This window comes from Sturnus vulgaris, chromosome 2 (genome assembly GCF_052056855.1).
Source record: "Sturnus vulgaris isolate bStuVul1 chromosome 2, bStuVul1.hap1, whole genome shotgun sequence".
Lineage (NCBI taxonomy): Eukaryota > Metazoa > Chordata > Aves > Passeriformes > Sturnidae > Sturnus > Sturnus vulgaris.
Window position 1 is genome coordinate 31,580,677 of NC_142244.1, and position 16,062 is coordinate 31,596,738.

The window sequence follows — 16,062 nt, forward strand, 5'->3', positions numbered from 1 at the left end:
AGCTCTTCCTTTGGCTGGAGAAATGTTTCCAGGAGGAGTTCCAGCAACTGCCACAGTGAGGCTCCCCTCATTCAGTCTGACCTCAGTCAGGGAATGTTATGGAACAAATTCTCCCAAGTGCAATCACACAGCACAGCCAGGGAATCCGCCCTAACCAGGATGGGTTCATAAAAGGCAGGTCTTGCTTGACCAACCCGATCTCCTTTTATGACCAGGTGACCCTAATAGTGGGTGAGGGAAAGGCTGTGTGTGTTATCTCCTACCTGGGCTTCAGTAAAGCCTTTGACACCACTTCCACAGCATTCTCCTGGAGAAGCTGGCAGCCCACGGCCTGACCCAGTGCATTCTTTGCTGGGTTAAAAACTGGCTGGATGGCCGGGCCCAGAGAGTGATGGTGGATAGAGTTACATCCACCTGGTCACCAGTGGGATTTCCCAGGGCTCAGTACTGGGGCCAGTCCGGTTTAAGAACTTTATCAGTGATCTGGATGAAGGGATCAAGGGTAAGTTCCTGGGTGACATCATGTTGGGTGGCAGTGTTGATCTGCTGGAGGGCAGGAGGGCTCTGCAGAGGGATCTGGACTGGCTGGATTCTTGGGCTGAGGCCAATTGTGTGAGGTCCAATAAGGCCAAGTGCCAGGTCCTGCTTTTCAGTCAGAAGCACCCCAGGCAGCACCACAGGCTGGGGGCAGAGTGGCTGGGAAGCTGCCCAGAGGAAAAGGACCTGGGGGTGCTGGTGACAGCAGCTGAGCATGAGCCAGCTGTGCTCAGGTGGCCAAGAAGGCAAATGGCATCCTGGCCTGTATCAGCAATAGTGTGGCCAGCAGGACCAGAGCAGGGATTGTCCTCTTGTATTCTACACTGGTGAGCCACACCTCGAGTGCTGTGTCCAGTTCTGGGCCCTTCACTGCAAGAAAGACATGGAGGGGCTGGAGTGTGTCCAGAGAATGGCAACAAAGCCTGTGAAGGGTCTGGAGTGTCTAAAGGAGTTGGAGTTCTTTAGCCTGGAGAAAAGGAGGCTCAGGGGAGCCCTGATCACTCTTACAACTCCCTGAAAGGAAGCTGCAGCCAGGTGGGAGTTGGTCTCTTCTCTCAGGCAGCCTCAGGACAAGAGGAAATGGCTCTAAGCTGAGCCAGGGGAGGTTCAAGCAGGTGTCAGGAAAAAAGTTTCTTCACTGAAAGGGTGGTCAGGCATTGGAACAGGCTCCCTAGGGAAGTGGTGGAATCACCACCCCTAGAAGTGTTCAAAAAACAAGTAGACGTGGCACTTTGTGATATGGCTTAGAGGGCATGGTGGTATTTGGTCAAAGGCCTTGACTATCTTGAAGGTCTTTATGAACTTTAATCATTTTTTGATTGCTGCCTGGAGAGGCTCTGGAACTTCTCTTGCCACAGCCGCACCTCCTTGTCTCCCTCCTTCACACTCAGCACTCGGTACGCCTTGTTAGGCCTGCACTGCACACGAGTCACCTGCAAGGAGACCCTGGGTTCATAGCAGTGCTACCACTGCCCATCCTTCCCTAAGGAAGCAGACCTCCGTGATGGATGGCACCTGGAGGCTGGGATGATGGGGGCACCAGGGGAAGAGGGAAGGATCAGCTGAACTGTTTCCTAGGATACAGGCCAGTCTTCTGTCCTGGTCTGGTGATTTGGGGTTTTGTTACTGCCTAGGAAGCTCCCAGCAGATGGAGGAGATCCTGCCCTTCAGGGGTATACAGGGATATCATCCCTCACATCGTCTGTGCAAATCCCACCCACCAATGACACGCCACTTGTTCTGGGGCCACTATTTAACTCCCCACCTCCCCCAAACACACCCAATTCTGTCCTCCTAGAAGGAAAAGCAGTGGGCCAGTGAATCCAGCAGGGACTTGGGGCTGGCAGTGGAGGGGCCAGCCATGGAAGAGCAGACTGTACAAAAGACAGCGTAGCTGCTTCTCACCCTCTGGTTGTAGATGCTCTTCAGGAGGCACTGGTAGCTCTTGAACATGCAATGGTTGGGATGCTGAACTCCGCTCGAGTCACAGATCTGGCAACAAGGGAATGAAGGTAAGAGAAAGAAGAGGAGAAGGAGGGATGGAAACATCCACTGATGATCACCCACCTTTCCCGAGCCATCCCCATCTTGGAAGGCGTCATACTCTGCCTTCAGCCAGAGGGTCACAGCAGGGTCTCTACAGCCATAGATGGCCATCCGGCTGCACCAGTACTCCATCCTTATCCCTCTCAAAAAGTCCATGTTGTAGTGCTTCAGGGTCTGTGAGGACTTGGACTGCAAAGGGGTGGGATAAAGTGAGCCATGCCTCTTCCTCCCCTTCCCCAGCTCCCAGTCCAGGCTCCTCCTGAGAGACAGCAGGACACACAGCTCGCTCGGTACCTTGCCCTCTATTTCGCCGTGCTGGGCTGAGATCTGAGAGTTGATGTAGGTGGAGAAGCTGCCTGAGTCACAGTGAACGCGGTTCAGGGTCTTGATGTTCTGGCACTGCTCCCTTTTCAGCGAGCAGAAAGCACAGTCGGGGCACAGGTCCACGTGGTGCCGCCCAAGGTTGTCACACACCTGGGGGGGATCCGGCAGGGAGTCAGGAGGGAAAAGGAGACTGAGAACCCCCCAAAAGAGGAGGCTGAGGAGTTGCCATATTCCTGGCTTGGAGCCTGCCTCCCTGGTCACCCAGGTCAGCTTCCCTCAGGGGGTGGCCTGCACACAGTGGGGGCCAGAGGTGGACATTGGTGCCTTTACCAAGTCTCCAAACCCAAAGACTCTTTTTTCCATCTCCTTCCAGGCCATGGTGAGCATCGATGAGAGGCAATTTCCCTCCAGCACTGCGTAGCACAGGACCAGCACTGCTTCATCATTCTGCAGGGCTAGAAGGCTGACAGGGAAAGGAGGGAGTCATCTCATTCCTTGTCACAAACTGAAGAGATGCATCTTTAGCTAGAAACTGAAAACAACCCCAAAACAAAGCAAAAAATCCCTTCCAAAGAAACCTTGGACTCTTGGCTAAACTGCACGCAGGAATGGCGCTCCCTGCAGGGTCTGTACATGCCTGCGTGACACAGAGGCTACAAGGGGGTTGCTGAGCTTTTGAGGGCATGTGAGAGGAACTGGATGAGAAGCACAGCTTGAAGAGCTTCCCCAGGGTCCCTGCAGCAGCTGCTGCCTAATTTCATCCATCTGAGTGCACAGTGAGGAGATGCTCGTTAGATGTCTGCTGAGTATTGAACGTCGGACAGCCCCATTTGGGTCTGGAGGATGTCACATATTAAGCCTCCCTCCCAAGTATTTGACAGAAACGGGGAAAAACCTGTTAACCATGAATTTACTGTTCATCCAAACTGACACGGGTAGCTAAAAGTAGAAAATTTAAGGACAATGGGATGAGAGCAATGAGAATATTTGGCATCTCTTAGGAACAATGGAACTTGTAAACATAGTATGGAACTGTTAGCAGACAAGGATGGTTGGTTTCAATCATCAATGATGCAGAAGAGGTAAACATGCTCATTAGATATTTGCCTCTTGTGTCTGGAAACCAAGACTGTGATAAATAAACAAACTTTGATCTGACAGAGAGTAAAGAAGAGCAGCAACTGCTTATGTTAAAATGCCCTTAAAATCCATGCATGGGCTAACATGTATGGACAAGCTTTCCTGAGAATAGCTGAAACTTCTTGGAGACCTTCAGATTAGCATTAAAAAAAAAATTTAAAAAAGGATGGAGAACTTGAAGGAAGGTCATGAAGCTGAGATTTCCTAAGGCCAGGAAAACGTTCACCTAGAGATTAAGCTAAGAAAGCATCACTCAGCTGAGCAAAGACACCAGTGGGTACCCACTCAGTCAGTCAGACCTTTTACCAAGGAGGGCTTCAGCTGTAAAACTCTCCTTGTCAGAAGGTGGATGAGTAATGACTTTTGGTGACTGGAATTTGGGGCAAGATCCATTCAAACCAGAACAAACTGCATCTGCCTGACACCAAGGGTGCTCAGAATGGCAACAGCTGATGGGTGCTTCCTCCACAGTTTGGAGACTTCAAAACGATATCCCAAACTTCTGTTAGGAGAGGAGTCTGTGGCTCAACCATATAGCACAGCTGTTTTCTTCGGGCTCACCAGACATGACTTCATGTCCTGTGCTGAGCAGGAAGGTTAGGGTGCAGGGTCAGGGCAATTCCTAGACCTGGATGTTAAAAGATATGAGCCACACAGAAACCTGACTTGTGCCACTTGCCTGAGTTTGCCAAGAAATTCTGCTGTGCTCTGTGTCGCATCCTTTTCCTCTTCTTTCTCTGCTCTCCATCTCTGCTGTGAGGTTTTCTGGCCTCACAGTTGCAAATTTATGGGCTGATTTACCACCTCTGGGTGAGTATAACAGCACTGCTGCTGGTTCTCTCCACTCGTTGACACACTGCTGAGCTGTTTGTGGATGCACAGAGGTTTCACCATGCTTCAGGGAAAGGGATGGGTCTATCTAAAGTGATTTCCTCATGCAAATCCCTCCCTAGCTTAGTACCTCTGCATGTTATTGTCCTAACCACTGCCCTGGAAAAAGCCTACAGAGTACTGTGAGGCAAAGATCCAAAGGGACTGTGAAAAAAAAACCCCCTAAGATTAAGAAGAATCTGTGGGCTGAGATCAGTAATTGATCTAAGGCAAAAGAGAAAACTTCAGGTAACAGCTTATCATAGTTTAGCATCTCAGGATGTGGAAGGACACACAGAGCCCGCTTCAGTGCTATCTCTGAAGAGTGCTGGTGAGCAGCATCCGCCTCTCCTGCCATGTAATGACAAGGATTTGGGCCATTAGCTTTCAGCTGCTGAACCTTCCTGATACTGGCTGGCTGAGGTGCAGTGAGCACCTGAGGCGAGCAGAAGAGAAGATAAGGAGTGAACAGCAGCTTTCCAGCACTTGGAAACTTCTGATTTAGGGGGGTTGCTGCAGGAAACTAAAACCAGTTATGAAAAAGCCACTCTTAACAGCTTCAGAAAGAGAAAAAAGATATTTGACTGCATGCCACGGCTGGTTATGTGTGATGATAATTCAAAAGGAGGTTTTTTCCTGGGGATGGCATTTTTAATGAAGGGTCTGGCCTTAAACTGTAAGCCTCTGGGGATGTAGATAAGCACCACAAGGACTTTTTGGAGGGGTAAAGCAGGAGGAGGAGGAGGCACCAGGAGTGTATGTACCTCCCACTGCACAAAAATATCTCAAGGGTGGGTGCCAAGAGGATGGTGCCAGACTCTTTTCAGTGGTGCCTGGCCATAGGATGAGGAGCAGTGGGCACAAACTAAAACACAAAAAGTTCTACCTCAGCATCAGGAAGAACTTCTTTACACTAAGGTTGGCATAGCACTGGAATAGGCTGGCCGGGGAGGTCATGGAGTCTCCCTCTCAAGACAATCAAAACCCACCTGGACACGTTCCTGTGTCACCTGCTCTATGTGACCCTTCCTTGGCAGGGGATTGGACAGAATGATCTCCAACCCTAACAATTCTGGGATTCTGAGAGGGCTTGAAGCAGCCTTGCTGGGGAAGCTGGGCTCACATGAACAGGTGAGCATCCACATGTGAATACCAACAGAATCAGATCTGGATCCGGACAGCCGTGATGCTGAAAGAGGTGTAGGGGCTGTAGCTGGCAAATGACATGACAGTGGGAAGCTCTGGGGAAAAGGGCAAATGCAATTATTTGTGCAAACAGACAAGCAGGGAGGGGAGGCTGATGTCCTTGCATGTACCCAAATGCTGAATCCAATCGCTGGGTAGTGCACACAGAGCTGGAACATAGGGGTGTTTTAAAAGGACACTGAAAGTTGCTGCAGAAAATGGGAGTTGCACGGGCTTTGTAAGGTAAGGGCTACAGAGCTCTCTTTAGCATATTGCAAGACTGAATCATGGTTTAGAGATAACTCTGAGGAGAGGAAATACTGGGAAATAAGGCAGAAAGCACAATAAGAACTAAAAATAGAAAATAGGTGCAATAATTGTCGTTTCCCCCTCCCACCCAATGATTCACCATTACCAGAAAGACCACAGAAAAGTGCTGCAGATCCTTCTTGTAGTATTACCCTTGCCCTGTCTCCCTCTAAAGATCACAGCTGGCCTCATCAGGCACTATGAAATCTGGAATAGCTGCCAGAGCAGCTGCCATAAGCCACAAGGGATGAATAAGAAGGATGGATGTCCTGCTGGACATAAGACCCTAGGGAGGACACACAGCTCTGGGATCTGTGCTCATCACAGCCCTGCCCACCTTGTGTTAAACCAGATGCTGAATGGCACCTGTGCACAGCCACCAGTCCCACCCAGCACTGGAATGGAAATGCCTCCAGGCATTTTGCCCCTTTTTTAGGTCATGCTTTGAAGTCCGTCTGAGAGGAGGCAGGATGTGGCGAGTGGCAAAGCCGACAGGCGAGGTCTATCTTGCCTCTTTATCCTCAGTGGGGTTTAAGCTTTGCTTAGCATGATTGATGGGGCTCGGCTGCCGGTTACAGACACACAGTCAGCATTAGTGTCTTTGAGAAACTCTGCAGCAGAATAGCGAGTGTCATCTGCAATCACAGCAGTCCCCCAGTAATCCCAATACAACTCAGTCACAGCAAGGCTCAGTTTCAGAGGCAGGGAGAACGAAATTCTCAATGAAACACAATTTTGCCTGAGAGCTCATACACCAGGAAAACTCCTTCCAGGCAGTGAAAGTATTCCTACAGTATTAGGAAGGAGGATGACATATGTTAGAGGCTTGCAAGAAGACAGTTACGGCTTTAACAACATGACACAATTCATCTTTACATAAAGCAGAAATGGAACCTCTGGCTGCACTGTGGCAGTGGTAGGCAGCGTGTTAAAGAGAAACCACAGATGTGCAATCAGGCACAAAATCTGTGCGCTTACAGGAACATCACTGGCCAGTAAGAGAGCAAAACCAAAATGACTTCTCCATGAAAACCGCATCTAGACACTTTTTTTTTTTTTCCTCTAGGCAAGCAAAGTTATATTTGCATGTCAGTCAAAGCAAATGGTCCTCAGCCACAAGGTACTAGAGGATCAAAAGTAAATTTGAGTGAAAGCATAATATCCTTTTGCAGGTCTTTCCTCTGTTACTAGCCCGAGCTACCTGAGCACAGAGGCAAACAGATCCTGGCAGACCAGCTGAGAAGAGCTCAACATGCTCCATAAGTTCCTAAAGCATCCATAGGCCAGAGGGACTGAGGAGGGTGTGTGAAAGGCTTGCAGCAAGCTGGCCTGGTGCAGGGCTCAGTGCTGAACTGCTGTGATGCTGCCTCCAAAACCAGAATACGGAACCAGAAACACCCTAGGAAGAGCTGTGCACACATCCAAAGTGCAGAGAGGTGCTCGTGCTCGAGGAGAAATAGCGGCCCTGCTTTGTGCTTTGTGCCCTAGCTTTGTGCTGTTTCCTAGCCCAGGGCTGCTGTGGCTCCCCTTGGGTGAGGACAGTACACTCCCAGGAAGGTTCCTCAGGTCAGGCTGCTCTAAGAAACGTCTGCCTTGCACATCGAGAGGCAAGGAGCACAGCAAGACACATCCCAAGGACCTGTGTTTGCAAGGACACTATTTCTGCACATCACCCAGACTCCTGGGATGTGCGTTTGGAGGAGGACGAGGGCAGAGGTGATTGCACAGTGCAGATGGCCACAGTGTGGGGAAACACAGGCAGGGGACAAAGCCTTGCCTGCAGCTCAGGCTCAGACTAAACTCACTCTGCTCAGGATGCAAGGACAGTGCCATTTTCAGGCACTAACAGTGCTGGATCACCCTCCCCCTGCTCACTTTGTGCTGGAGCGAGGGGTGCCTGAGGGGTCCCGAGGTACATTCCTGCTCTGGATGGGACAGCTTGCTCCAGAACACTTGCCCATACTCACCACCTGCTCCAAGCAGGGACATGGATGCCCTGGGGCTGCTGTCTGGTGTGCATGAGGACACGGGTGGTGTGTGGTACCCAGGAACAGCAGACTTCCCCTCACCTGCCTCGGGGGGGAATTTTCTGCTCTGATGTGCGTCCTGGGCCTGAGGTGGTGAAGTTCCAAGAGGAGTCCTTGGTGTCCAAGGAGGCATCCAAGGAAAGGGCCGAATGGATCAGGTGCCAGATGTTTTTCCTCAGGCTTTGTTCATCAGAGGACTCCACCCTGGAAGGTGAGGTGGAAGCCCAGAGAGTTGGTGGGTGTGGAGTCCTGCTCTTCTGCCAGGGTATGGGCACCTTTGTCGTGGCTGTGGGGTACTTCGTTGGCAGTGGTTTCTGACCTAACAGTGCACGAGAGAGCTTGAGAAGGTTTTCTGCATGGTCCTGCAGCACGGCATCAGCAGGTGACAGAAAAGCCTGCTTCTGAGTGGTGGGACAGAGGGATGGAGCGGCCAAGGGTGGCTTTTGGAGGACAGACAGAAAGCTGCAGGGGTGCCCAGCAGCTACAGGAGACCAGCAGGTGGGCAGGGGTGCCCAGCACAGCTCGGTGCAGCCATACCTTGTGCGACAGGGGAGCCTCTGCCCTCGGCCGAGGAGTTGGTGGTGCTGGATGGCTCCATTGGGAAAGGGCTTGTTAGAGGCCAACTCAAACATGGGATTCGCTGCGTGGAGGAGAGAGGGAGAAACGTGACTCTCACTATGTTATCTTCCCTCCCTCCTCACCCTTCCACTTCCCAAGAGATACTCCCCCCACCCATGCCACATCCACTCCGTACCTTGATGAAGAACTGTTGTTTGAGGCAGCGATACTGGGCGAACTGGCAGAAGGTCTGGAACTGCACCACCTCTGTGAATTCACTGCAGACTGGCCCTAGAGACAGAGATGTGGGATGGGGGCAGGCCTGGGTGCAGCAAGAGGTGGGGACCCTCTCGGAGGGCAGCTCATGGATGCAGGGAAAATCCAAGCTGTGTGCCCCCAGGTGATGATCACAGCCTTGGGCTTTTAGAGCTCCCAGTTCCAGGCACAACATCCCTTTTCCCTCCAGCCCCTTGAGGGTTTCACTTTGTCCTTCTGCCCTTTTTCACACAGTTATCTTCCCTGTGACAGAGACACAAACTTCCTGTTCCCAGGATCTGATGCTTCTGTTATTAGTCCTTGCTGGGTTTAAGAAAGAGAAAAAAGGCAAGTAGTGATATAACAGGTTAAAAAGATGACCAGACTGGGCCTGGGAGCACCAGAGAATGGTTTGGTTTGGAAGGGTCCTTATAAATCATCAAGTTCCAAGTCCCCTGTCATGGGCAGGGAAGGACTCCTTCCACTGGACCAGGTTGTTCAAAGACCCATCCAGCCTGGTCTTGTTGGATCAGGGATGGGGCTGCCACAGCTTTTCCAGGCAGATGGCTCCAGAGGAGACAAATTCTTCAGGGCAATGTAATTTAACATTGATTCCAGCCTTGCAGGGGATGGAGGAGGGTCCTTAGGGAAAGGATGCTGGTGGCAAAGCCTGTGCCTGTACACATACACACACTGCAGTCTTGACCAGCACTGCCAACACACTGACTCCAGAACTGCAGCTCTTGCAGTGATTGCAGGAAAGCCAAGGGCACGCAGGAGAGCAGAAAACCCTGAAGAACTGGGTGATCTTGTGCTCCCTCTGCTCTAGGAGTGCAGGGCCTGGCTGGCACATAGCCAGCCCTGTGAGAACAGGGAAAGTACTGGCTGAGAGGGAGGGCATTAGCAGTGAAATTGAACTGCTCTCCTGATATTGCTCATGCACCATCCTTTACCCTGTATTCACTTGTGCTGAGCAAACAGCTGCGCCATCAAAAGCAGAATTTCAGATATACACCAGCCCAGAAAAACACCCAACTAGTAGGGAAAACTCCAGAACCCCACCCCATCCCTTGTTTAAATCACAAGGTATTGCAGGGAACACTCCAGATCCTCACACTGTCCTTTGTTTGAATTACAAGGACAGTGCTTTCCTCAGCACTGCACCTGAATGGGCACAATTAATGCTCATGGATATCTGGGTGGAGACAGCACTGCCACAGCTCTGTGAAGACGGCAGAGGCTAAGCATGAGAGGGCACACACTCTGCCACTCTGTTCCACCTCTCAGCCTGGCTGAAATGTGCCAAAATAGCCCCCAAACTGGAAAAAAAGTTAACACAAAGGGGAATAAATTCTGCTGGGTAGGTGTGTTAGGCTGAGGGATGGGAGAAAAGGTGAAGAGGGCAACCTGCAAAACTGTCCCATCTCCTGGCATTTCCAGCTGCTTCTGTTCTTGACAACTGAATCTCTGAAGGCAGCAGCAGAGGGAGTGTGGCTGGACATGACAAAGAGCAGTGCTGGGGGATTGGGCACCACAAGGAGAGTAACCAGGGACAGACCCTGGGTGCACAAAGCCCCATGGCATAGTGGATTGATTGCAGGAGCCCAAAAGTGAGTGAGGAGCACAGGACCCATCCCTGGGTCTGGTGATGTGGAGTGGGACTCGTTCCCCCAACACAGCTGCAGAAACCAGCAAGAAATAGTTGCCCTCAAGGAGCAGTCCAAATAAGCACAGTTGGCTGATCATTCAGCTCATTGACGTTCATATCTAAATATAAAGACATATTTTTTTATGAGAAAATTGCTCCTATTTTTTTTTCCTCTGAAGAAATATACAACAAAACTAGTCCCAAGTTTTTCAGCTGCACAGATATAATTATACCACTTAAATTCTCTGATGCAGGGGTGCAGGGAAAATATGACTGCAGAGATCTGAAGGGTGCTGTTGCTATGGTGCTTTCTGAACTGGGATGTTTCTTGGCTCCTGAAATGTTAAACACTTAAAAAGGCAGCTTATCATCTCAAGTTTTCTTAAAGACCTACGAGAGCCCGTGAGCCAAGATTCTGCATTAACCCTCAGATGAAGTTGGAAGGAGCTGGTAAGAGACGAGGAGCTACACTGAGCTTGAGAAAACTGTGGCCAGTATTTCCTCCTGCCACCCCAGCGACAGAGATGTGGAGAAAGGAAGGGCCACTGAAGTGGCTGCGCCTTTCAGCCCCATGACCTGTAAAGAGAGGCTGGGACAGCTGTGCTTGCTCAGCTGGGTCAAGAGGAGGAATCACAGCAGCCCCTAAGGGCTTGAAGGAAACCTACAAGAGGACAAACTCTTTTTGTGGTGTCAGACAACACGTAGCGGGGGAAACCATGCAAATTCCTGCTTAGGAGGTTAGGCTGGCCTTTGGGAAAAGTTTTTTTTTCACTCCACAGAAGTGGTGCAGCACTGAAAGGGATGCTCAGAGAGGCCGCAAAAGCCGGTGTGCTCTAGTTCTGCTTCAAGCTGCTCTTTGGGCTGTAGAGACCAAACCAACCCCTGCCATTCCCAGAGTCTTGTGGCATTTTGGGGCAGAGAAACAGCCACACTGCTCCAGCTGGGTCCACGTGCTCTTTTGAGCCTGGAGGAGGGTGATGCCCTTACCTTCGGGGATTTCTCCGTGGTTCTCCTCCTGGTCCAGGTGCAGGATGCTGGGGCTCAGGCAGCCGTGCGCCTGGCGCAGCAGACACAACATGTTCGCCTGCCAGGGAGGGTGCAGCTTCGCAAAGAACTCCTGGTACTCCCAGTCCGACAGCGGGCTGCCCGGAATGGGCGGCACCGGCGCAACGACAGCGGCCGTCGGCAAGGTCAGCACACCTAGGGACAAACACGTGTGACGGGCTAGGCTGGCTTTGGCAGGGACAGGCGGGTGGAAATGGAGGAGCAGCTGGCAGGTTGGCCTGCTCCTGCCTGCTGGCACAGAGCAGAGTGCTGGGAGAAATACTTCAGATGCTGGCCTGAAGTCTCTCTCCATCACCCCTGCCTACAGGGTGCTAGGGTAACCAGAAGCCCCAGAGAAAAGGGGGGAAAAGAATGCAGATGAAGTAAAAAACCCAAACTTTTAAAGTCAGATTTTATTGTGAGCTTGGTTTGGATTGGGGGAGAGTGGTTTAATCTTGGTTTTGTTGTTTCCTTTTTATGTGTGTATGTGTGTTTTTGTGGGGGGCGGTTTGTGGGTTTTTTGTGTTTGAGGTATTCTGGGGGGGTGGGGGGTGTTGATGTGCTTTTAAAATTTTTCCCCTCAAAAGCCCCAGCCTCCAGAGGCACCCACAATGGTGGTGGCTCCCCTGCCCCCTGCACCATGCTCTGGGCAGGCACATCCCTGTCCAGGGGGACATCCCTACATCCCTCCATCTCCTCCCTCCCCTCTCTGCTTCCATCTGGGCCCCCTCTCCTGCCGCCTCCGCACCTTCCCCTGTCCCCCGCCCTAAGTCCCCTGCAAGAGCCTCCAGCTGCCCAAGGGGCGAGCAGAGCCGATGGCCGACATGGCCAAGTGGGGTGGTCTTGGGAGAGACAGGGGTGTGGCAGCAGCAGAACAGGGGCTCCAGCCCCGGCTCTGAGGTGGCCCGGCAAGGGCAGGCACTTACTCAGCAGCCAGAGGAGCCACGATGTGTCTGCCACACGCTTCAGCATCATGGAGCTGCTCGGTGGCCAGGTGGGAGTCACTCACACACCGAGCAGGGCTGATGCAGGAAGTCTGAGCGCTCGGGTTCTGCCCTTGGCAACGGTGGAACCATTCCCTGGCCACGGCACCGCCATCGGAACCGGCAGCGATGTCACGGTGGAGCTGGGGAGGGGCGGCCGCCGCAGCCGGGGCGGAGCGGCCGGAGGCACTCAAAGGGTCATGGGGACAAGGGGCAGCGAGAGCCAAGCTGGGAGCTTCTGTCTCTGTTTGGGGACACCGTGGTGGCTGGGAACGACCCACAAGAGCCTGTTTTATGCGGAGGAAAGGAGGCAGCATGTATTCCATCTGCAGGGTTTTGATAAGCACCCCATGCCTTCCCAGGTGTGTCCCGGCACTAACTTCCTCCAGGATGTGGTTGGGAAGCTGGCTTGATCTCTCCCAGGCAGACACACCGCTTTCTGAGCTCCCGGGGAGTCAAGGGAGCACCAGCTGCTCTTCCTCTGCTTCTGGCGCAGGTGCCCTGAGCACCTCTCTCTGCACAGTAAAGCCTTCCCAGGAAAAAGCAGGAAGACTGCTGCCGGCAAAAAGGGTTTAGGGACCACCGGCACAGAAGTGTCCAGAGCCGCAGGGACTGACTTTGAGGGAGCCCCACACCCATGCCCATTTCTTATCTGAGGCCCCTGGGTGCAGCCAGCGCGGAGCCTCCCGCGGCTGGGCACCTTCTGATGGGAGAGGGAAGGAGAGACACGGCCGCAGCCAGCACGGGTGAGCAGCTGGCAGGCTGGCAGGAAAACGCTTGGCACAGCAGCGCCGGGAAGTGCAGGCGTCAGCAGAAGTCAGGCTGGCACAGCAGCCCCCGCCTGTCACCCCGGCCCTGCGGAGCGACAGCCTGGCCGGGACCAAGGAGGAGCCGCGGGCAAAGCGGGCAAAGTTTTCGACCGCGCAGCAGGATTGTGCCGCTTCTGCCGCAAATCCCGGGAGATCCCAGTGGCTCTGCTGTGTGGAACAGCTGCAGAGCGCGCTGCGGATGCGCCGGCTGCGGCTGCAAGGCTGACACTTCGCTTGCCAGTGCCCTGTGGCCATTCGGGCTATCAAGGTGAAAAGCTCAAATCGCTCCAGCCACGCAGCCTGCTAAAAAGGGGTTTGGTTCAGCAGGTAGCTCTGCGGGGCCTGGCATGAGGCGAGCTGTAGTTTGCTCTCAGATGTCTTTTAGGAAAATAGAGTTTCTGAGAAGCTTGAAGCCTGACCGCTTAAAAACAGCACTGAATTTTGAATGTTTTTGCAGCTCTTTAGAAGAAAAATGATCAGGAGAGTTTTTCCAGCTAGTTCTTGCTACTCATATTAAAACAGGCAACACTGCTGGAGCTTGCATATTTTTGGCTGTTCCTAGTCTACCATTATTTAGCTTGAGACATACTGCTTATTAGCTGATTTTAGACAATTGCAGGGCCTTCAGCTCCCTAGCTCTGTTAATCACCTCCACTTCTCTGCAACACAAAGAACCTAGGCTGAGCTCTGTCACTCTGATTGAGCAGCTTCCCAGAGAAGTCCAGTGCTGACCTCACTGGCTGATGGAAATGTGGGACTGAGGAAAGCACGCTGATGTGGCATGTCATAGAAACATACAATCACAGAATCATAGAATGGTTGGGATTGGAAGGGACCTTAAAGATCATCCAGTTCCAACCCTCATGCCATGGACAGGGACACTTCCCACTAGACCAGGTTGCTCAGGGCCCCATCCAGCCTGGCCTGGAACACTGCCAGGAATGGGGCAGCCACAACTTCTCTGGGCAGTGCCACACAGTGTTACTGATATCTGGCAGGTGCTGGCTACACTGCCTGTGTCTTCATGACAAGAAAGACATTTATGGCAAATGAGAACAGGAAACAAGAACAAATGCAGAAGAAGGAGGTCCTGTCAAAGAAGTTCCCCTTGGCTGGTGCTCCAGTAGCAATGCCTGTGGGGAGCTACTGTTTATTTGGAAAGGTGGTTATGGATGTGAGGACATGTTGGCTGCTCAGCACTTCTCGTGCATTGTGGCACATCCTGGACTTGGTCCAGGTTGTCAGAACCCTTCAGAAAACTCATAGTCCAGAAGTGAACTCTGTAGAAGCCAGTGAGTCTCTGGCATGCACCCAGCAGGGCTGGGAGGCTGAGAGCAGGAAGCACTGCTGTGCTGTTTGATGAGGTGTGTGCCAGGTGGCTGCGAGGCCCCTGCATTTCAAGTCTTTGCAAAACAAAAGTCATCTCTGGGGGAGGGAAGAGGACGGGAGGAACAGTGACTTGTTCACGATGCATCAATGCTGCAGGCTGGGGGAAGTCAACTCCCTACTGCTGCATCAAGCAATTATAGCTGTCAGCAATGCGGAGCACGGGGGTGATGCTAATTCCAGTACTTTGTGATTTCTGAGGGTTCACTTGGCACCTTTAAGGCTCTACCCTCAGTGACGCATTACAAGCCGTGTAATTTTTGCACTGAAGCAGGTTTGCACCCTTGTTTTTAGGGCTGCCACACAAGTTTCCTGCAGCCAGAGTTGCTGTGCCAGCTGGGACCTGGTGGGCTGAGAGAGCTGTAACCCCCAGACCTACAGAGTGTCTGAGCCAGCAGCAGGGAGGTGTAATAGCGGGACAAGAACTCGCTGGAGTGTTGTTTTCCATTTGCATGTCAACCCTGAGCTTTGTAAGAGCCTGTCTGGTTTGTGAGGGATCACCCTCCAGCAGATGAGCTCCTCTTCCTTGTTGTTGTCTCAAATACTTTGGCTATTTCTCAGCATTTTCCGTGTTGCATGTTCCACAACAAACACCACCAGCAGCAGCAAGGACTGAAAACCTCTTGGAAACTCCAGGACTGTGGCTCACTGACCCTGTGTCAGCACAGTGAGTTAAATTGGGGGGTTTGGGGCAGGGAGAGGATCTCTGGTCAGCTCAAAGCCCCATAAAGATGGAGGCCACAAAGATTAGGTGTGAATTCCAGACTCTGTGGCTTGTCAAGCAGTATCCCCAGAAAGCACGTGTTTTAAGTAATTTGCAATGTAAACCGAGATTATAGAAAAATGCTTCCAAACCCACCTGTATGTGTGTTGCTAGAAAATAAACAGCAGGCTGCTTAGGGAGGAGGCCATGAGCAGTTCTGCTTGTGTGGATGGTGGGGTGGTCTCTGGAAGAGGTCGACAGAGCCCCTGAGACATTCCAGATTGTGCCTTCCTTCCAGTGCACCAAAGGAAGTTGTGATGCCTCCATTGATTAAAACACAGAATTAAAAGAGAGGATAGAGAAGGGGGACACTCACTCTGGTCACACGAGTTGGAGTCCAGAGGAGCCTCTCGGCAGGGGGGACAGCCCTGCCAAGAAGCCTCAGAGCCATCACAGAGTAGACAAGCAAAGACCCCCCTTCCAGTCCAGCACTAACCCAATATCCCAGTGCTTCACCCCATGGGAAGGGCTGTAGGTGCCAGAGCAGGGCACAGATGCCCATCTCCACAGACAAAAGCACCTGTGAGCATTCTGATTCGAACCAAAATTGTCTGAATTGCTGGCTTTATTCACAGGTTAAATCCTCTTCATTCTGCCATTTGTACTTTATTTCAGTGGGTTTACTGTCATTGGCCGAAAGCTATGCGAATATGCTGATAAATATAGACTTTACATTAAA

General features: G+C 52.0%; 1 protein-coding gene across 1 annotated transcript; it reads right to left on the minus strand.

Annotated features, from left to right (window-relative positions):
- Nucleotides 1-734: 734 nt before the first annotated feature.
- ACRBP (acrosin binding protein) lies at nt 735-13,489 on the minus strand. The gene is made up of 9 exons (XM_088155881.1): nt 13,043-13,489; nt 12,191-12,284; nt 11,386-11,598; nt 8,670-8,786; nt 8,475-8,577; nt 8,141-8,256; nt 2,104-2,681; nt 1,942-2,028; nt 735-1,469 (listed from the first exon to the last, which is right to left on the minus strand). Exons 1-9 carry the CDS (start codon nt 13,487-13,489, stop codon nt 1,341-1,343), a joined length of 1,884 nt encoding a protein of 627 aa, XP_088012007.1. The 3' UTR covers nt 735-1,340.
- Between the last annotated feature and the right edge of the window lie 2,573 nt (nt 13,490-16,062).